Source organism: Stylophora pistillata, chromosome 9 (assembly GCF_964205215.1).
Source record: "Stylophora pistillata chromosome 9, jaStyPist1.2, whole genome shotgun sequence".
Classification (NCBI taxonomy): Eukaryota; Metazoa; Cnidaria; class Anthozoa; order Scleractinia; family Pocilloporidae; genus Stylophora; species Stylophora pistillata.
In genome coordinates, this window is record NC_142527.1 from 16,715,803 (window position 1) to 16,737,496 (window position 21,694).

General features: G+C 37.6%; 1 protein-coding gene across 1 annotated transcript in view; it reads left to right on the forward strand.

Annotated features, from left to right (window-relative positions):
* Positions 1-2,495: 2,495 nt before the first annotated feature.
* LOC111326083 (dynein axonemal heavy chain 12) overlaps positions 2,496-21,694 on the forward strand; it is an 85,033-nt gene continuing 65,834 nt past the window's right edge. Inside the window, exons 1-13 of the mRNA XM_088732278.1 lie at positions 2,496-2,633; positions 4,146-4,309; positions 6,157-6,247; positions 6,997-7,023; positions 7,603-7,792; positions 9,006-9,075; positions 11,595-11,756; positions 12,290-12,373; positions 12,898-13,009; positions 13,116-13,325; positions 15,488-15,626; positions 16,420-16,508; positions 18,967-19,145. Of these exons, the coding sequence (XP_088588404.1) occupies positions 4,146-4,309; positions 6,157-6,247; positions 6,997-7,023; positions 7,603-7,792; positions 9,006-9,075; positions 11,595-11,756; positions 12,290-12,373; positions 12,898-13,009; positions 13,116-13,325; positions 15,488-15,626; positions 16,420-16,508; positions 18,967-19,145 (1,517 nt within the window). The 5' untranslated portion in view covers positions 2,496-2,633. The remainder of the gene's footprint in view (positions 2,634-4,145; positions 4,310-6,156; positions 6,248-6,996; positions 7,024-7,602; positions 7,793-9,005; positions 9,076-11,594; positions 11,757-12,289; positions 12,374-12,897; positions 13,010-13,115; positions 13,326-15,487; positions 15,627-16,419; positions 16,509-18,966; positions 19,146-21,694) is intronic.

The window sequence follows — 21,694 nt, forward strand, 5'->3', positions numbered from 1 at the left end:
CATGGCTAACCTAGGGTAGATGGGGGCAAACGAAGTGGAACATGGCTAACCTAGGGTAGATGGGGGTTAACGTGGTAGAACCTGGGTTACCTAGGGTAGATGGGGGTAAAGAGGTGTAACATGGCTAACTTAGGGTAGATGAGGGTAAACAGAGTAGAACATGGGATGCCTAGGGTAGATGAGGGTGAACGTGGCAAAACACGGTAAACCAAGGGTAGATGGGGGTAAACGTGGTTGATCATGGCTAACCTAGGGTAGATGGGGGTAAACGAGGTGTAACGTGGCTAACCTGAGGTAGATGGGGGTTAACCTGGTAGAACATGGTTAATCTAGGATAGATGGGGGTAAACGTGGTAGAACATGAGTTACCTAGGGTAGGTGAGGGTAAACGTGGTAGAACATGGGTTATCTGGGGTAGATGAGGGTAAACGGGGTAGAACATGGGTTACTTGGGGTAGATGAGGGTTAACGACGTGGTGGAACATGGGCGACTTTGGGTAGATGAGAGTCAATATGGTAAAACACGGGTAACTTAGGGTAGATGGGGGTTAATGAGGTAGAACAGGGGCAACTCAAAGAAGACGAAGATAACTGGTAGAACAAGGTTAGCTAGGACATATCGTGCAACATACATGAGTATTATATTACTAAATCCCTCAAATTCGCCATTTAGAGCCACAAAAACGACAATACACAGCAAGTGAGGTAGGGTTACATTTATTTTGAGCTTTAACTCAGACATTTCATGATATGAGTTTACGATAATAAGACTCTTCAATATTCTCCCATACATTCCTTTATATTTCGAATAAACAACCAGACTCGTCGCTTGTCTGGGCTCCCTGTGCACTCAGGGTCTTTAAATAACTGAGAAGAAAGTGCTGCCTTTGTAATAATATCTGCAAATGGTCAGAATTTCTAGTCTTCTCGGATAGGGACGATAAATGGAGGCCCCGTCTCACAAGCCCTTGTATGTGAAAAGAAGTTTGTGGGACGTTAAAGAACCCACACACTGTTCGAAAAGAGTAGGACACGTACTGCCCAGTGTTGTGGTTTATCTTTGTGTAGTGTCTATCAAATTGATGGGGGGTGGGGGGGGGGTACTGCGCCTTTGAATATTGTATAGAAAGGGCGCAATATAAATATGGAATTCATTCATTCAGTCTAACATGAACGCTTTACTTGTAGCGGACGGGATACAAAGTTAAATAGTACTGTTATAATAGGGAAGATAAAGGTCTTTATTAAGAATTATTGTGCAAACAGACGTGCTACAATTAACATGAATAACATGAATAAAATGAATAAGGAAAAAGAAAAGGTATTAATTACTATTGAAAAGACATCTATTAATAAAAGCTGATTTGAAACGGCTTGTCTGGACCTTAGGCAAAATATGATTAGGCGACCTAGTTCTCAACTGCCGTGTTCTCTGGGGAGGTAAGAGATCGCTCAACGCAGTGTTGGTGGAAGAAATCCTTTGCCATAATTTCTTATCTCTATTACAACGGATATCCAAGATACTGTGTTGCTTTAAGCAGTAACCCAGCTTATAACACCTGGCAAAGAGCTTATCAATTCTACTTAAATATTTACTATAAAAAGCACACCCCCAGACCTCAATAGCATATGTAAAAACTGAAAGAATCAAACTTTGAAAAATAAGTCCAAAAGGAAGTCTCATCTCAGCCCTTTAAGGTCCGGCTCATCTCAGCTTACCCTGCTGGCAGACGCCTCTGCCAGCAGGGTAATCTCAGCTCCCCCTTCACTGCAGAAAAGAATGAAACATAGTATGAAGATCCACCCCACTCGCTTAGAACCAAAATGGACCGTCTCTAAAGCCAGCATGGTAAGGGAAGGGCTCTCTGCATTTGTGTAACGACAGTTCTACTACAAGTCCTTGTAGCACAAAATGCGTTAACAAGACTAACGACGCAGTTTTCAGACCTCCCACACCCTGTTTTACCTATTAGTGAATAGAGGGCCCAACCATATACTGCCGGGTTGTCCTGTATCTTTAAAGGCCTAGGTTAAGGGTAGTGCTCAGCTATGACGAGGCCTCTCATTTCCCTCTCAATTTGCCAGCTCACGATGTGCCGCTTGGCCCAACCCGCTCTTCGTTTATTACGCTCATTTTCATAATCGAAAATGTGAGGCGAACGGGCCCGGATAAGGAAGAATGCTTTTTCTTTTTGGCAAAACCTCGCAATTTGCTTTCAATTTTCTTTCTTTGTTAATAGAACCTTAGGAAATCTGCATCAGATGTACTTTTTGTTCTGAGCACGTGGAGGGTAAACTCCCTGTTTGGTAACTACGCGGAAGGACTCTTAGCTTTTAATTCAGGGAGAAACTTTAAGAAACTATTTATTTACTTTCCTATGGATATCAAAACGACTGGTCTTCTGATTTATTCAAGGTCCTTTCCTTGACCCACGAGTCTGCTTGGTGTTTTCAGAGTTCTCACGTTTTTATAAGGCCCTGGGGAAGAGTGACACTATCACTATAACAACAGACTGGATTGCCCATGGCAGCCATAGTTTATTTGAGATGCAGAGAAAGTTGTAGATATCAGTAACTTCATTATGTGAAATCAAGCTTCAAAGAGGAAATTTTTCCTAAAAGAGTGATAAAAGGTACGGTTTTTTTTCTAAAGAGGGCTGTCTCAGTCTATGATTTTCTCTCGCAGCGGTTCAAGTTGGTAACGATCACAGTAAACAAAGCACTAGAAATCCACAAAAACAATGGGGACGGTCGGATAAAAAGGGTTATAATGCTCTGGCTCAGCCTAATGTTAACTCAACTTTGTAACCGAGAATGTTTGTTAGATAAGACAGTCGAACTTTAAACATGATCTCCAGGTAAACTCAGACAAACAGTTTCACATCGCGTTATTTATTGCACGTACGCGCGACTTGAAAGTTCTTTTGGTTACTCGGCTGAAACTTTCAGCAAAAACCGTGAAGAATCTAGGGTAATTCTGTGTACACTCTAGTCGGGCTATCGGATATCCTGAACTCAACTTGGAGAAAATAGCAATGTTAGGGGAATACAAGAAATATTCCCCCTCCCAGAGGATTGCAAACAGATTTTTGTTTTGCGCGCTTTTGGGAAAGTTTTTTGGTATGAAAGTGCTCAGTTTGTATATATTGAAAGTGGACGTTGGGCACACCAAATAAACAGAAGTTTGCGATAGATATCGGTTGACAAAAATTCGATGCATTCATGCAGGGGTGAGTCCTCGCCCTTCATGGTATAGTTTGACAAAAGTTAAAAACACAACTTTCTTGATACTTAATGTGGTGATGGTGCCCAGTCTATAAGCAAGAAATTGTCGTTTTGTATAATTCCAAGCTAGTTGATTCATGTATGGATGCATATTACCAAATACCTCAGTGATGGCAATTAGAATGTTTCTCCTTTGTGGATAATGAAAACCAGACAGCTTTAAGTCCAAAATTTAGCTAGTTAGGAGGCCAGTCGGGAAAGTGGATCTCCACCATGAGTTTATTTTTCTGCGGTTGGTGCAAGGTGTTTAGATTATAAGGATTGTTTTTCAAGCATGTTTATCTTTCCTGAAATGCTGAGGGTGTAAATTTTCTATACTTTTTTCAAAGGGTTTTTTGCTCAACTCACTGACTTATGATATTGAATTACAGAGGTTGATTAGCATTATGTAGCATTGTCCCAACATACAAGGATTGAGATTGATTGATTGGCCATTAAATCAGAAATTTTACAGCCACAAAGTCAATGTAAGAACAAGTAGTTATAATTTGTGGCCTCTCAGGTAATCCCTGTCACCGCTAAGCTGACAAGCCACTTAAAAGCAAAAATATGTTATCTCTTTAATTAGAATTGTTCACAAGAATGATATACCTTTGCGGCACTCTTATGCTAATCGAACAGAACTCCACGAGAGTGTAAGGCTCCAGGTTTGTGAGGTTTCAGTGCATAAGGCTCCAGGAAAGCCAGCTGTGAAATAGTTGAATTATCAAAGAGCTAGTGGACTTTGTTTACAAAGCACTTTATGTGGCCTTATTTGAGAATGTTACCAATTGTTAAGGGTAGTTCCTTACACATTTTTTGGCTCTGATATAATTTTTTACCTAACTCATCAATCATATGATTTGCTGTTACCATCTCAGATGTCCATGACAAACAAGCAATCTCACCACTCAAGCTCAGAGGGTAAACTTCCTCGCCTTCCACCCATTGCTGCTCCAACTTCAACCAGCTCAAGGTTTGACAAAAGTCATCTAAGAACACACAGGAGAAGTGAAAACATGCAAGGGCTCTTGACAAATAAATTGTGAGTGATCTTGAACACAAGTCAGTTATTTTTAGATGATGAAAGACAACCTGAGGGTGGCTTTTAAATGGAGTGAAACCTGTATTCAACCTACTTCAAAGGAACTCTTGCCAGCCTTCCCTGGTGTCAAGGTGCAAGGTGTCCACTGAAATTATGTAGGATTAGTGATTATAGCAAAGTCATTAATATGTAAACTGTAAAGACCAAAGTGAATGATGGACACATGTACATTGTGATAAGTCTTTGGTGTCCGACCTTTTTAAGGGTGATACAATTAAAGCCTTAATTACCCATATAAACATTTCATAAGCAAAAGACCTAATCTTAGCTATAATTGCTATAATAGCTATAATTGGATGTACGGCAGTTTGGGACTGTGCCAGGTTCCAGTACGACACAAGCACTAATAAGCATGGTCCACTCATGGCTTAGTGCTACGGATGAGAACGGTGCAACTGTCAGAACCATCCTCTTTGACTTCCGCAAGGCGTTTGACCTCATTGACCATCAGATCCTAGTTCAGAAGCTCATTTCATACGATCTTCCAAGCGGAATAATTGACTGGATAGTGGACTTTCTGTCCTGTCGCCGACAGCGTGTTAAACTTAGTCAGGACTGTTACTCGGAGTGGGGGGCCATCCCATCAGGGGTCCCACAGGGCACAAAACTTGGCCCCTGGTTATTTACTATTATGATAAACGACCTCATCATCCCGGGTACAGACATGTGGAAATATGTCGATGACTCCACTATTTCTGAAACAGTCATGAAGTCTGAGGTCAGCAAAGTCCAACAAGCGGTTGACGAACTCGCGACGCAAGCTTCTGCTGACAAGTTCCAATTAAATGAAACCAAGTGCAAGGAACTGCGCATAACATTCAGTCACTCTAGAAAGAACTTTGATCCAATTAAGGTTAATGATCAGGACTTAGAGTGTGTAGAGCAAGCAAAGATCTTAGGTTTGCAGATATCTTGCGATCTCACGTGGAATAATCACATATCCGAAGTTGTAAAGAAAGTAAACAAGCGCCTGTATTTTTTGCGTCAGCTTAAGCGTGCACAGGTCAAGTCGGAGGAACTTTTGCTCTTCTATTTGACTTGTATTAGGCCTGTCACTGAATATGCATGCCCTGTTTATCATCATAGCCTCCCGCAATACCTTTCAGTAGATCTTGAGAGATGTCAAAGGCGAGCTTTACGTATTATCTATCCAGATTGTTCGTACAATGAGGCGCTTCTTTTGACTGGTCTAGTTCCCTTACACAACCGCCGCGAGTTCTTATGTGATAAGCTTTTTAATTCCATCCTGTCTAATCCCTCGCACAAGCTCTATAGCTTACTACCTCCCAAGAATGAGTGCGAAGTCAATTTAAGGAGTCAGCACTCTTTTACTACACGGCGCCTCCACACCATTCGTACTCGAAATAGTTTTATCCATCACTATGTCCATAAAGCAATGATGTAATATTGTTTTTCTCTTAATTATATATTTTTGTCTTTTTAATTAGTTCTTCTTAGCCATGTATTTTTTGTAGTATATATTTTATTGTAAATCAAATGTAATTCAGCCTGTGGCTGCAAGGTTTTTGATAATAAACTATCTATCTATCTATCTATCTATCCAATTGCTTAAATTAAAGTGAGTCGACATGATTCAGGTTTCTGGCCATTACAGAGATGCTCCTTTAATTGTTGTGTCTGAACAACCTGAACTCTTACCATGCAACTTTTTATTTGATTAAGGGTCACACTGCTTAAAAACTTGCTTTTGTAGAATGTGTTTTATCTACAGAAATTGTTCAGGAGTTATTTATTCTTGGTCTCTCTTATTTGCATTTATTTACTAGGTATGAAATAGCCTTTAAAGGCAAAGAAGATACAGAGGAAAGTCTGAAGAGAAGGCCTATATTGGCTGGGGAACCTGAAATGCCCTCTCAAGTATGTTTAAACTTAGATATTGCACTTACTACCCTGTAAGGAAAATGTTTGAACTGCAGGGGTGCACACTGTATCTGGTGTAAGGGGAAGAACAAGGAAGCATGCTGAAACCACAACAGATAATTAGTTTAGGTATTTGAAATCCCTAAGGCCTTAAAGCTGCAAGTTTTTCCATCACACTTTGAATTGGTTTATGGAATATATCAGTATCATTATTTTTTATCTGTAAAAATAAATACCTCTTCTTGACTGGTTTTCTCTGTTTGTTCTAGATCAGATATTTTCATTTAACATTCACTGCTTCATGAGTAAACGATTAATTTCAAAGCCATATCATGTTTTGGGTGCCAGACAGTAGATGTTGAATAAAATTGCTGGATTGTTTAGGAAGGTGTTAGGGGTGTTAGTAGCCAGAAATCTGATCTCTGACCCCCCAAAAGGATATGTGACCAGAAGGTGTGCTGAAGGTGGTATATATGGTATTCAGGAAAAATAAAGAAAGGGGTATCAAATTTCTAAAGGAACTGTGGGTCTGCATTGGTTGGGGTAACAAGATAATTTGGTTTATATAATCAACTGAATTGATAATGTAAATTATCATAATTACCGTAAAAAGTTTAAAGCTGAAAAAAGCTTTTAAACTCTTTACAGTGGCCAATTTACTTTTTCAACTCAGTTGATAAAAACAAATTATATCAGAAAATGAGTTTATTAAATATATGAATTTTTATATTTTCTTTCTGTTGTAGATGATGAGCACTGAACGGCGAACACGAGTAAGTGTGGTCATTTGTAATATAGATGAGTGCAGATATCCAGAAAGTATATCTTGTGCTCTGCAACTGAAAACCTCAGTGCCTTGCTGGGAAACAATGACTCCAACAGTACTGGTGTAGCTTAAATCTTCCTGATTGTAATGATCACTCGAACTGTCTTTTGATATCAATTTTAATCGATGAAAACTCAACTAACTTACTCGAAAACCTCAAGTTACATTTTTTTTATTGAACCCGTGCCGTGCATGCCTGAACTTGCACTATGCACAGGAGTGAGGCAGTTTCAACACTGATTAAGCTTGCATAGCTTCTAGACTTGTTGCCAGTCAAGTTGGGGAGTTTAGAACACAAATACAAAAGCTAATGTATATTAATTAAGTCACACTCCAAAAGTGGAGTGTAACATTAATCAGCAGCACAAAAACGTAAGGTTTCCCAATCTACTGAGTCACTGAGAAACAAGTGGGCAAATAAGCCTTGAAAAACATGAAATCTGAGAACTTTTCATTCAATTCAATACACTGTAGCACATAAAAAAGTCAGGACTTGTCAAGTTCTAAGTCCGATTTTCTGTTGTAGCTAAACTACCAATTCATGAAGAAGTGTGTTCAAGAAGGCCCTGTGACATCAATGGCGAATGAGTGGTGGGATACCATCTTAACTATGATTCCAGCAAAATTGGTATTATCTCCACAACTACAACCAAACATCAAGGAGTTATATGATGAAATCATTGCTGAGTATGACGCCAGTATCAGAAAGGCAATGGGTGAGTAGATTTAACTTGTTGCAGTTCTCATCTCAATAAGAGATAATATCCTAAAAATTACGTAGAATAATTGTTTCTAGTTGTCCTTCAATAGTAAATGTAGTAGATGTAGCAGTGAGGCCTTAAACTAAGGTAAAGATTAGGAGAGAATGAATTTAAGCAAGTCTATGAACTTTTGCTGATCCACATCCTGCACATTACATGAGGCTCTCTCTCCAGCCTCTCCTAAAAAGAGTGCTCAAGCATGAAGTATATGATATGGTGAACTATACATATACAGACCATCCATTTTCTTGAATATCACCATTACTCTATTCAGTGGCACCCCTGGGAAGAATGTATCTTATTTTATTTTATCATTGATACTTTTAATTAGCTATGTGTAATTGCAATCCCTAGAAGAATGCTGATTTACTTCATTACCATCTATTTTAGTTCTTTCTGTTTGTTATTTTATTCCAGCCTATTCTCATCACTTTTCTATCATTTCAAAAAATTGTTATCTTACATGTACCTTATCCCTTAGAGCACTCCTCATACACTCACATTCCCCAATATTTCACCTTTCTTCATCTATAACACACCTCACCATCCTAAATATAGCCAATTAAGTTGCCAAATATTTTTGGCCCTGATGATGTGGGGATCAATGAAGGCTCATGGACTTGCTTTAAATTAATTGTTTTAATTTTTTAAACTATTAAGGTCTTGCTACACATTTATTATGTAGACTAAAATTAAACCTAGGCTGGACTGTAACACATTCTGACTAGTGAAAGTTCCTTCCTATTTGCAGAGCTTAGGAGAGCTGCTTTGAGTACATGATATAACTCTGTGCAGATAAATTGAGTTGTTAAGGCAATCAATAAACTAGTTCTTTTGAAAAAATTGTGCACCAGCATGTATTTGATCAACAACTCCTGTTTTTGCAGAAGTAGACTTTGCAATGTGAGACAGCAGCCAGTTTGCTACGCAAGATTCAGAATTGCGACATTTGTAGTTGAATTTTTGACACATTTGAAGGCAGCTTGTGAATTTACCTTTCTCTTAAAAATCTCAAAAATATTTTAGCTGGTGAACTTGTTACAACTTATGTTCTTTCAAGTGACAGTGTTTTATTATTTTTTTTATTATTTCATATAATTTTTTTGTAACAGAACATACTTCTCCTACATTTGGAGAGAAATGCCAACTTGCCTTTTCCTTCTTCTAGTTCAACATATCCTGGTTAAACCAAAGGTAAAAGGAGTTGAAGCTGATGAAGATTTACCAGATGAAGTCCTGTAAGTTTACAGGGTCCCTTTCTTTTTTCTTTAATAAAGAAGAAGTTATAATAGCATGTGATAGACCTCTTTATATATGGTGATTTTAATTGGTATTTTCTACATTCATGAAAACTAGCCTGTCTGGCCTTGAAAAACATTAGTATTTTCACTATATATTTGCATATAGTCATGCTGTCATTATGAAAGGACTCAACAACAACAACAACTTTATTTTTTTCACCCCAAAATATACAAGAAAGAAAGATTTATAATAATAGTACAGACAATGATAGGGGCACTGGCTGCCCGAAATAACCTAAGAGTTAAAAATGCCAGGATTTTAATTTTTTTCAAGATTTTTATTTTTTTTATGGATATTACTCTGTTTGGGTCAGTTTCTCATTGGTTTATTTTGTATCAATACAGCTGCTTGTACATGTATATGCTTTGATGCACATTTAACACTAAATTTTAACCATTAAAATTCAACATTTTTATTTTTTTATGGATATTATTGATTTTTCTATTAATTAATGTACTCAAATTCTATTTATGTGCATTAAATTTTCACTGTGCAGGGGATAGTCGAACAAGAGAAAGGCAAAATTAAAGACAGGGGATGAATGAGATCCACTGTAATGTAACAACCCAATCTGTAGATCAGTTTTAAAAAAAAATGTCAAATCTGAGTCTGTTTGCTACTTAATATGTGGATTTGTGAAAAACATACTTTGAGCTATGGTGTGTTGGATAAAAACTTAAGTCATTCTCACATTAAATGAACACACTAAATGAGTACATGTTAAGACAGTGTGTCCCACTGGCAACATGTTACAGCTTCTTGGCCAAAGTGTGTTTAACTGTTTCCTTACTGAGTGACATTTGGTGATTCTTGTTTGTGACAGAAAATGTATAGTAATGTGCACATACACACACAAGCAAACTAAACAAAATATTTCTGAGGATTGCTGAGATCCATGATCCAAACTTAATCACAAGCAAAATCCATAATCTGGATCCAAAAAGTCTCTAAGAACTGCAAACTGCTGCAATTGCTGGATCTGCTTGAAACTTAAATCTGGGCAAAAATACTGTCATAATCTGCTGATACGTTTAAATGTCTTTTCACCCCCTCTTTATACAAAGGTAGATGTTAGCCCAACACATTGGTTTAAGTCTGCTTTAATTGAAATTTTTATGACTGCCAGGCAGGAAATTGAAAGCTTGGAGAAAAAGGTTGTACACTTAATTTACTTGAAAAAAGATTGACGAACTGGACATGTGGGTCTTCCCAAAATGCTACAATATGCACTGCTTTTAAACACAGACAGGAATAAATTCCCAAATGTAAAGTTTTTACCCGGTGGTTGACTTGTATCAATTCTATAACTCTCAGTACAGACTTATCAGCTACTTTACTGTAAGCTGCTTGTAGTATGTGGTAAAAAAAGCCCTGTAGCTTTTCTTAGATTTTCTTCTAGAAAACTTGATCAAGAAGACAGTTTGGCCCAGAGTTAAATGAAATTTTCTTGCTTAGTTTTTTTTCACGTGATAACAATGACAAGCTTTCTGAAATGGAATGTTTTTTTTTTTTAGTTTATCATAAAAATTGCTTGAGGAACGTGTTAAATTCTGGCAGCTTTTTATCTTCAATTTTGTCAGCAAATTGTTCTTCTTGAGACACCGATTTATTCCAACTGACAAACAGAAAACTGTGCTTTTCACAGTCTTGTTGGGGAACAGGGGGGTGGGAGCATGGGAGAACAGGGGGCAGGAGAGGGCAGGAAGCAGGAGCTTATTCTGGCTTATAATCCAGTCAAAAACTTGTACCCAGCAAAGTTTTTTTACTTCCATTTAACATCCACCAAGGCTTAGGAGGAACTTTTTTACATGAGTGAATGTAAATTTGTACTCAGCATTAATGCTGTTGAGATGGGATAGCTCTTGAGGTGGGTTACATTATAGATCATGAATGAGATTACATGAACTGTACACGTACACATTTGTCAATTTCTTGCAAGCTCTAGCAGACAAAATTATCTACGGTACAGAGAAAGTCAGGTCAAATGTTGTCAAAAGCTACTCAGGTTTCAAATCCTTTTTATCAATCTGAAGATATGAGAACACAACAAAAGGCAGGAGTGAGGAGGCTAAGCGTCCCAATAATATGGGAAGCAGGAAAATATGGTATGAGAAGTGGGAGGCTGTGACTCCCTTGTTCCAGCTCCCCCCTCTCACAAGGGTGGGTCCCAAAATGAAACTCGACTCAACTTCTGAAGCTCAATCAGGGAAGTGAACCAGGGCTACAAACTTGAGAGGTCCCTGTACCTCTTAACTTTGACATACCATTAGTTAACATAACTATATTTTAGGCAATTATAATACATAACTATATAGAGCCTTTAAAGGGAAATGACATGATAATCTATCATAACAAAGATGGTACCAAGGAGGATTAAATGTAATAACTCTCTTTTGAACTAGACATCGCATATATGACCACTTTCAAGAATAAATTGTTCTGTTCTCTTATCCAGTGGAATTGACTATTCCAGTCCATGGAGAGAGAGTTTCAATGCTGCCCGAGAATCAATTAAGCAAAATCTACACATTTTACATCCTTCAATGCAAACAATTTTGGGAATCTGTCAGAGTAAGAATTACTCAACCATGCTGATAACTGATCAGTCCAATCTGAGGTAAGTGAGATTATTTGTTTTACATGCATCCACTTGTTATGAAGAGTTGAACATGCTTCTTTTTTTTTTTAGCTTTTTAATTACCTGGGCCATTGTTCAGTGATATGGCTTGCACATTTTACAATTCCATTTAGCAAAGATGGCTTTTAACATTTTGGTATTTTCAAATTGTCAAAATACAGTATACAATGCATTACAGTTAGTAGTGCCAATTGGAAGATGCAGGATGGAGCTCTGGTAAGGCCATTGTATTGTTCCTTTGCCCAAGACATTGTACCCTTACATAGCCACTCTCCAGGCAGGATTATGATGGGGGTGTTGGCATACTAATTGGCAAAGCTGAGGAAATGTGGGGGAGGGAGGGGGGTGTTGTTACCTGCATTTTTTCAATGGGGTGGGGGGTGGTTACAATACTCTTAAGTCACATTCTGCTTAACTGACTGGACATACTAATGCTTTTTGGCTTGTTAACTGACTGAACTTTGTTTCACCTTACAAGGATATATACAGGATATTGGTTATATTTTTTGCAGAACTCAAGGCTCTATTGAATGTGAGCACCTCAAGAATAATGTAACCCTTGATTGTGAGAAGACTGAAGAAAAGCTAATGCATAGGTAATTGTGAGTACTTTGTGAGATCTTGAGAATCGATTTAGATTTTGATTTGTCTTGATCTCTCACTCTCACTTCCGATCCCATCTGAGATGAAATGAATTTATATTTACATGTATTCCATGGCTGCATACATACTCTCTTACTTTATTGAAGTGCTGCAATGAATATCTGTGGGTTTGATCCTCTCTTAATTCAGGATGCTCGGCTTTACCTTTTAATGTCTCATTGTGTTATGCATTTAACCTTTTGGCGAAAGAGTGAAGATCATGCCTCTCAGGCTCTTGATATCTGATTCATATAAAAAGATTGATCTCCAACCACAAAACTCTTAGCAGGCTAAGGGTTTGTCAGTGAGGTTCAACAGAGACAAACTTAGAAACTAGTCAATTCTAACCATAGTGCAGATACAGATTTCATTACCTCTGTGGAGTGTAGAGGGACTTGTCAGTTGTGTTCCTCCTAACAGCTGTGTATTTGACTCTGACTTTGATCATTAATATATTAACTGTTTTCATTGCAATTAGCTGGTTCCCAGAAGTGGTGAATGTTTTTATTGACAAAGATATGCTGAAGCACATGAGCTCTTCACAAGTTGATGCCTTTTACAACAGTGTCTCTACACTTATTTCTAACCAGGTATTATAGAGTGCAGTGTATACTCTAAACTTTGATCCATCTTTTGCTTATGAATTTAAAGAAAACAAGATTTGATTTTCCAACAAATTGTGCGTGTTTTTCTTAGCTAAAGGACCTCATAAACAGAACCATAACTGTATGGACAGATCTGTTTCATGAGAACAGCAAAAGTTGTCTTCCACTTTTCAAAATGGAATTGATCTTGGATGATGACGACCACATGCAGTTCTATCCTGCACTTGATGATGTCGAGGCAGCAGTATTGCATGTCATATCCACAGTTACTAGAACCATGCAGCAAGTTCCTACGGTACAGGTATGTCTTTAAAGCAAGCTAGTCCTGATTACCTTGTTTTTGCCCATCAATTCTTTTCCATAACAGAGAAAAGAATCAAACCAAAAAAAACAAACAAAAAACAATACCAGAAAACACATAAACTTCTATCTTGGGGTGACCCTAAAAGCCGAAACAGTGGAAAATTGAAGGACTAGTGGAAAATACCCCAAATCCTAAACAACAGAACAATTACCACTGACAGTATTTTATTTTGGTACATTCCAGGGGTAGTGGTGGGGACAAGAATTGTAAGGAAAAACTCATGTTATTTCAATGAGGCAACAGAAATATCATATTTTGTATACATTCTTCAGCCAATAGCCAAAACATAGAAGTTATTTCTCAAAGATTCACTGCAAGACATTAAACTTAATATAGTGATGACCAATTACTTATAGTAATTTAATAGTAAGGACATAAGTCCCACAAAGTGTGATTTTATTCCCTTTGGATGTTTAACTAGCCTGTACACTAATATTCTGAAAAAGGAGTAAGGAATTGAAACTATACACTGATCTTATGAAGTCTTTTACATTGGAGAAACTCAATGTTGAAAACAAGCTTTGAAGAGAACATCTAAACCACTCCAAATGGCAATTAATTTCCAAATTTAATCTAGCTGAATAGTATCCTCACAGGGGTTGATTTCTCTAACAGGAAAACAACACTTCAGAAGAAAAACAAAGTGTGACTAACCATAATGCCTTTTGTTATATCATATATAACCTGTCAGTGACCATGCAGCCTTAAAAAGGTTTTATTGAACAACTGGCAAATTATAGAGAAGTAGCCTAAGTGTAAGGAGATTAGCTTCCAATAGTTTCCTCTAAAAGGGGGAAAATCAATGAAAGACATGCATGCTCATCAGAGCAAAGGTCAAAAAAAGGTCAGCTACTTTGAAAATAACCTAACTACCAAAACAGCAAGGGTTGCTTTCAACCTGTCAGCCCACCTAACACCTCTATAACCACAGAAAATCACTTCTTGAAAACAAACTCAGAACAGCTAACAACATGATGTTACACATTAATTCCGAACAAAGGTAATATTTTGGGTATTGGTTTAGTTTCTGCAGAAGTTATACTCACGAGGAGAAAATAAGAGAGTGACAATCTCAATCATTTATGTACACAACTAGAACACTGCTACAGTGTAGCAAAGGAAAATACTACCATTCTATCATTTAGGATTTTGGGTAATTTTCTGTCATTCCATCTGACTTAAAGGATTTGGGGCAATTTTTGGCCATTCTGTCTTTTTGGATTTGGGGTTATTTTTCTGCCATTGGGCATTCTGCCATTCCAGCTTTTAGGGTCACCCCTATTTTTGGAGGAAAATTGGTAAGAAAGATTGCCTGATGAAATGATTTTATTTTTTTATCTTTTTCCAAAGTACTTTAAATATTAAAAAAATAAACATTTGGCTCATACTGGCTCTAAGATATGTGAATTTTGCATTTATTCAGCCAACTGAAATAGAATTTGTGTATCGGATTGAATTTTCCTACAAACTACTGGAAAATTACTACAAAGGAAAAAAAAGAAGTCTGACCTTATTTTGAATTCAGTAAATGGTTTGAACCCGGGGGTAACATGGATGATCACACTACACTTTCACACTTTGTTTTAAATTATTAGACCAGTGTGTTAGGGCCTCTTACCTTCTCTAGTGGCACATTCTGGTGCACTGCGCCAGCTCATTAAAAAGAAAGGTCAGCATGGGTAGCTCAAGAATGAAGTGAACTTGTAGATGATTGAATGAAAGCTACAGTGTTGTGAAAAAATTGGCAAAATCTAAAAAGCAAAATTTCAGGATGCTCATTTGTTTTGGCTGACAGGAATTTCTGGAGCAGTAATGCTCTTGAGGGTCATAACTATGAGAAGAGAACATGTCCTATCTAAATTATTGGAAAAAGAAAAGTTATTTTGGTTACTTACATGCAACCTATGTCAGTCTTGCTCACTTTGTGTGAAGAAGTGCAGGTTTTATATGTATACTATAGTGAAGTTTGTATATATATCAGCCAGAGTGTTTGTTAGTACCTTGAGGTAGTCATACTGGTAAATCTTTCAAGCTTGTCAAGAAATAGGCCTGTCTGATAGACCATATTAGAATTATTGTGCTTTCAATCTGTTGTGCAGTCATGGTTGGCAGGGGGAAACACGATGACTCGTGTGGATGCTGCTGTGGATAATGATGTTCTGTTCAGATGCACTAAGTTCCTTAAGGATGCAGTGAACTTTAACTTACAGCAGCCAATTGAGTACCTGCATTCCTTTGGTAAGAAATGAGCGCAGTCATCTTTATTTAATATGTAAGTTGTAGCTTAAGTATAAGGAAATGTTTGTGCCACCTTTGCAGAGGGATTGGGCAAAATGGAGATAATGGATTTGGTGTGTGTCTTTTTAAGTAAAAATATGTTATTTAAATTGCCACCTCCATCATATTGTTTGGACCTACATGTAAGAGTTGCATTAAACTGGTTTCACATTAGCTTAGTTCAGATCATTGCATGGGGCTCACGGAGGCTTAATCATAAACCCTGAAATTAATATCCTATTTCTATGAAGCAATGATACAAAAACTTAATATTCAGATTTTAAAGCTTTTAGATGAGTATTTAAGATCCAAGTTTGTCCAGTCTGGTGGTAACCAAAGAACTGTATTCTCCATTACAACATGCTGCCTCAAATTAGGGTGTCGAAAATGCAGACTGCAGACTGCAGACCTCGAAAACTCAGACCTTGAAAATGCAAACCTCGAAAATGCAGACAGACCTCAGAAACGCAGACCTTGAAAAATCTGTTTTCGACATTTCAAAGAGAACCGTGGTTGTGAAGCAATTTTTCGGCGAGGGAGACTTGGTCAGTAACAAGCATTACACGCGATCAGAAGTCGGCAAATTATGACCTGGTTGTTTAGCTTTTTCCTGGCTAACTTGTTTACCTCTGTCTTTTTCGTTTAGGAATTAAGGGTCTCCTTAAAACTTATTGACTCTTTATGCTACATTGAGTATTGTAAATGACAGGAGCTTTAGGTGAAATTGGACAATGTATTTGTGTTGAATTGACAGATAAGTATAGTGCTCTGGTCAGTGGGGAATCCTCAGCTCATGTGGAGCAGTTCATTTCATCTGAAAACTCCTTTGAAAATTACATACAGGTAATCATTTCACTTCCTTTGCATGTAAAAGTCAGGGGCATTGAACTAAATTATTGTCTTAGCACAAGTTTTTTTTTGACTCTTCATGAAAAACATTCCTAAATTTATTTCATGAACCCTTTTTATAACTCTCTGAAAGCCTTTAAAAGTTCTCCTTGAAGCCTGCATGGAAACATTTAAAATGCAAACTGTTGTGAAATCTTGCCTGTTGTGAGTATTGCTTATAGTACTCATATGGGTCATCATGTCAGCTGCCTTTTATGTATTTTTGTCATGTTTAGTTCTCTTGTTACTCTTTTTCATATTTAGGGGATTCAAACAGTAATCACTTTGTAGTGAAGTTAGAGATTGAGTTTCATTCCTATTCGCATCATGATGGATTCTTTCAGCTACTGGGTAGTTACTAAAACATGGAACTACCCAAAACCATCCAAAACCACCCAAAACCACCCACAACCCCGGGGGGTACTCCCTTATAAGGGCTTAATGGGGAAGTGCGGCCAGCCAGGGTATTTTTTTCGAGATTTTTGTCTTAAACAGGGTATTGAATTTATCAATTTTTGTCTTAAACAGGATATCTTTTCTTGGAAGATAAACAGCAAAATTTTTACAAGCTCTAATTTTAATTAATATTGAATTCCGTTGATTTTGGCATTGATACCAGGCACATTAAATGTCTTAAACAGGGTATCAAAAATCGGAATTCTGTCTTAAACAGAGTAGGAAAATCAGCGATATTTGTCTTAAACAGGGTCAGGGTAATTGAGGGGCCGCAATGCACCTCCCCACCCAGGAATATATCGAGTACCCCCCGGCCCACAACCACCCAAAAACCACCCACAACCACCCAAAAACCACCCAAAAACCACCCAAAAACCACCCAAACACCAACCAAAACAAAAAAGGTCACGCAAGTACTCAAAGGCCTGGGCAAGTAGACTTGGCTACTGAGTTGAGCCTGGTTTCTAAGCAATTTCAGAAAGCAAATACATGCTTCCTGAATTCAATTCAGTGAATTGTGTCTTGCAACTTCTGCCCTTAGTCAGTGACATGTTTTTTTCCAAAGGGCTCGCTGGATTGCAGCACACTCGCAAGAAGTGCACCTCATTAAAAACGTGTCTTGAAGATGTATTCAATGTAGTATTTTAGCACGTATCCTGCAGCAGAGGTTTTTTTCTACTCCCTTCCATGCTACAAGTAAAGGGAAAGTTGTCCTTTTCCTCGAAGAGTAGAAAAAACCTCTGCTCGCAGGGTATTAAGCACGTCAACATAACATTGACATTGGAGTAGAAGACATAAAATCCCACCATAAAAACACTAAAACACTTACTTGCCTTAGGTCGCAAAACGTTTTTCATTTTAGTGGTGTTAAAATTTGAGTTTGTGTTTACTACACGCCGATGTTTCTTGTATTCTCAGTTGTTAAAGTTCCTGTTAACGTCCAATTATCTGATCATGCCAGGGATTTAAAAAATTTTCAGTATGAATAATTGGTAAACAAAGAGAACTTTAAGTGGATAAGGTTTGTGTCACTTTCAACTATGGTAAATGCTCTAATAGGCGTGAGGGGGACTTATTGGAGGGGGGAGGAATGGCGAGCTGTTACGTTATTTTTGTTTCTGATGAAGGGAGAGCTCGTTATTTTGAAAAAAAAACTAGCTGCAGAGGATCTACTTGAAATAACATCACCGCCACCAAAAGAGGAGTGCCGCACTGGTTAAAAGGCCTTTGGCCAAACCACAGATCAGGCTGTATGGTAAAATTTATGTCGTGTCTATTTAATTAGCTCCAGAGGGAGAGCATGTGAAGTAGCTAATATCGAGTAAAATTACAGCCTCTCATTTAAAAAACAAAACAAAAAACAAAACCAAACAAAAAAACAAAACAAAAACATTAAAAAAATGTGGTCGCCATTCTACATCACTCCAAGGACAAAAATTAACACATGGAGCAAAACAATTTTTTGGGATCACTTTCTGAAATTGCTTAGAAACCAGGCTCAACTCAATAGCTAAGCCTACTTGCCCATGCAGGACTTTGCATGACCTTTTTCATTTTGGGTGGTCATGGGTGGTTTTTGGGTGGTTTTGGATGGTTTTGGGTGGTTCCATGTTTTAGTAACTACCTCAGCTACTGTTAATCTGGCTCAAACAATTATTCATGTTTGTATGATACAAAAATACTTTCTACCAAACACAGATAATCAGAATATGAAAAGTAGAAATCAAAATCTGCTAAAAAGCATTCGTAGAAACACATAAGCATTCAGCGGCCTCTTGGCAGCTTTTCCTTGGTAGATGTTTACTGAAAATTTTTCCTTTTTTTATTAGCAATACATGGCAACAGCAATGCTAATCAAGACATTATTGTATGTTGTTTAGTGAAAAGACAAATTTTCAAATAAATGTAACATGAATGTAACAGGAATTGAAATCCATTTTCTTTGTTTTAACTACAGGAAATTGAAAAGTTTCGTTCCCTTGCTTGGGAAATAAGTTCACTTCCAACTGTGGCACATTTTGACATGGTTCAGTTAGACTGTGATGATTTGAAGAGAGGCCTGGCTACCAAGGCTAATCGTTATGCAGATCAACTGCTTCAAAGGCTGGCTGAAGAACACCGCACAGAAAACAGAAGGTAATTTGTTACTGCCACAGGAATATTGAAACATTACCAGGTACAAAACGAGAAATTCTCAAAACATTAAATAAAACTACTCTTTCCAAAAAATATGAACTCTAGTTACCAGATTGGTGTGAGAACTTGCCTTGGTTTTTTTTTTAATCACCTTGAGTTTTTCATGATATTGTTTCTTGACTTTGTTTCTTTTAATTGTCTGATTTCAGCTGTTTTTTGTATGCAAAGAAAGAATTCCTCTTGTTTATTAAGTTTATAGATTTTAGTGCAAGAATAAGTACAAAGGCTTATGATATTCCTGTTTCAATTACTTCTGTGAAGCTCCAGACAAAACCTTTTGAAGGAAAAACTTTTGTATTGTCAGAAGGTTAATCCTTCTTGAAGAATGGGTATCAAGGGTGTCTCAAAAACTCAGACCTCAAAAACTTAGACCCCATGCAGACCCGAAAAACTCAGATCCTCTGGGTCTCTCGAAAACTCAGACCCGAAAAACTCAGACCCTCTGGGTGTCTCAAAAACTCAGACCCGAAAAATAAAACATACTTACACCATGTGAATGCCACAAGCCGACTTGTTTACTGTTCGTCGATACAATGGCATTACTTGCACTGATCATGAAAATTATCTACCAAGAAAAGAAAAAACAGCTTGCAGTGTTAGATATGTGCAATGATCATGAAAATTATACTCAACATTCGTATAGATTTTTCTTTTCGTTATCGTATAAGCCAAGTTTATATCCACAACGTGTCGTGTCATTAGAAGCCATTTGTGAGGTGCTTTGCGTGATGGTTTCTAGTACAAATACAGGACCGGCGTCACATGACAGTAGCGGCGGATATTTGAAACCAGATACAACCTTTCAGGGTCCTTATACTTCCCTCATTTTAAAGAATAACTGTGTATAAACACTGTGTATAAACAGTTCTTTGTTTATGTTTTCTTTCATTTTAACATAAGCTTTTAATCAATATTCGTGGTAAATTACAGTAAGACATTATCTGTTCATGGTTGCATTTTCCAAGCCACACGAGTTATTTTCTTTCCTTTCAATAAAAGCATTTGAATGTACCTACTGTATGATTCACTAAAAGGTTTTTTCGGAAACGACATTGCAAAACTGAACACGGAAATAACATTGCAACTGTTTGTTTTGAAATAAAAAGTACTTATCAAAATGATTGGTTAGAAAATCAATTGCTGGTAAAACCACACTTGCTCAACCAAATGACAGCAATTTCAATCCTTTTACAGACAGACATATGATTTAGATTACAGATTTAACAAGAACGATAATAAACAAAGTCACTGATGTGGTGCACCTCTGTATATACAACATCTTCAATGTATCACTTGATTTTACTTTGAAGAGCAAACTTCTTGGTAGTCCAGCTCCACTTCGAGCAGGTTGAGGTGCGATTGTCGCAAATGGCTGAGAATGTCAGATGGAATGTTAATAAAGCTTGAATGGAAATAAGGAAAGCTCGATGTAATAACAGTCTCGCTTTACACAGTAGTACTTTGTAGTGAACTTTGCAGAGGAGAGTTTGGTTTTTGGATCCGTGGGAGAAGGGTACATCCACTTTTCTTAATGGGACAAAATGATGTCGAAAGGTACAATTTGCTGCCTCCACGGGAATTCTACTCTACGTGAATTCTACTCTGCAATGCTTGTATTCTTTTGCATTTTGTTGGTCATCTAGGAAACCAACTACAAATGGTTGGTTGTTGTGGTGTATTTCCGTGAAAGGGTGTTTCTGAGCGGTACCACCTCAGCTTGGTCTCCATGGATTTTTATGAGCTCCACCCTTTTTACCTTGTGCATCTTTCGTAGGCTCGACAAGATTACTTTTTGATGGAAGTGAGCTCCGTGGCAATCTGGAAAGGTAGTCCAACTGTTCTTTCAAAATGCCTTCAATTTCAGAAACACACAAACTGTGTTTACAAATGCTGTTATACTTGAAACATTGACAACTACAAGTGGAGTGATCGTGATAGACTATGCACTCATACATTCCTTTCTTGCATGTCTTGGCTTCAACAAGGTATTTTTTCCTCTTGTCATCCCCACCTAACGATGGCATTTGTTGGATAGCAGTGTTGCAATTTAGCAGGCTACTGTTGTGTGACGCCGGTCCTGTATTTGTACAGGAAACCATCACGCAACTCACTTCGTGAATGGCTTCTAATGACACGACACGTTGAACTTGTATACACGTATGACACGTATAAACTTGACTTATACGATAACGAAAAGAAAAATCTATATGAATGTTGAGTATAATATTCATGATCGTTGCATGTATCTAACACTACAAGCTGTTTTTTCTTTTCTCAGCAGATAATTTTCATGATGAGTGCACATAATGCCACTGTATCTACGAACAGTAAACAAGTCAGCTTGCAGCATTCACGTGGTGTAAATATGTTTTATTTTTCGGGTCTGAGTTTTTGAGACGCCCAGAGGGTCTGAGTTTTTCGGATCTGAGTTTTCAAGACACCCAGAGGGTCTGAGTTTTTCGGGTCTGGGGTCTAAGTTTTCGAGGTCT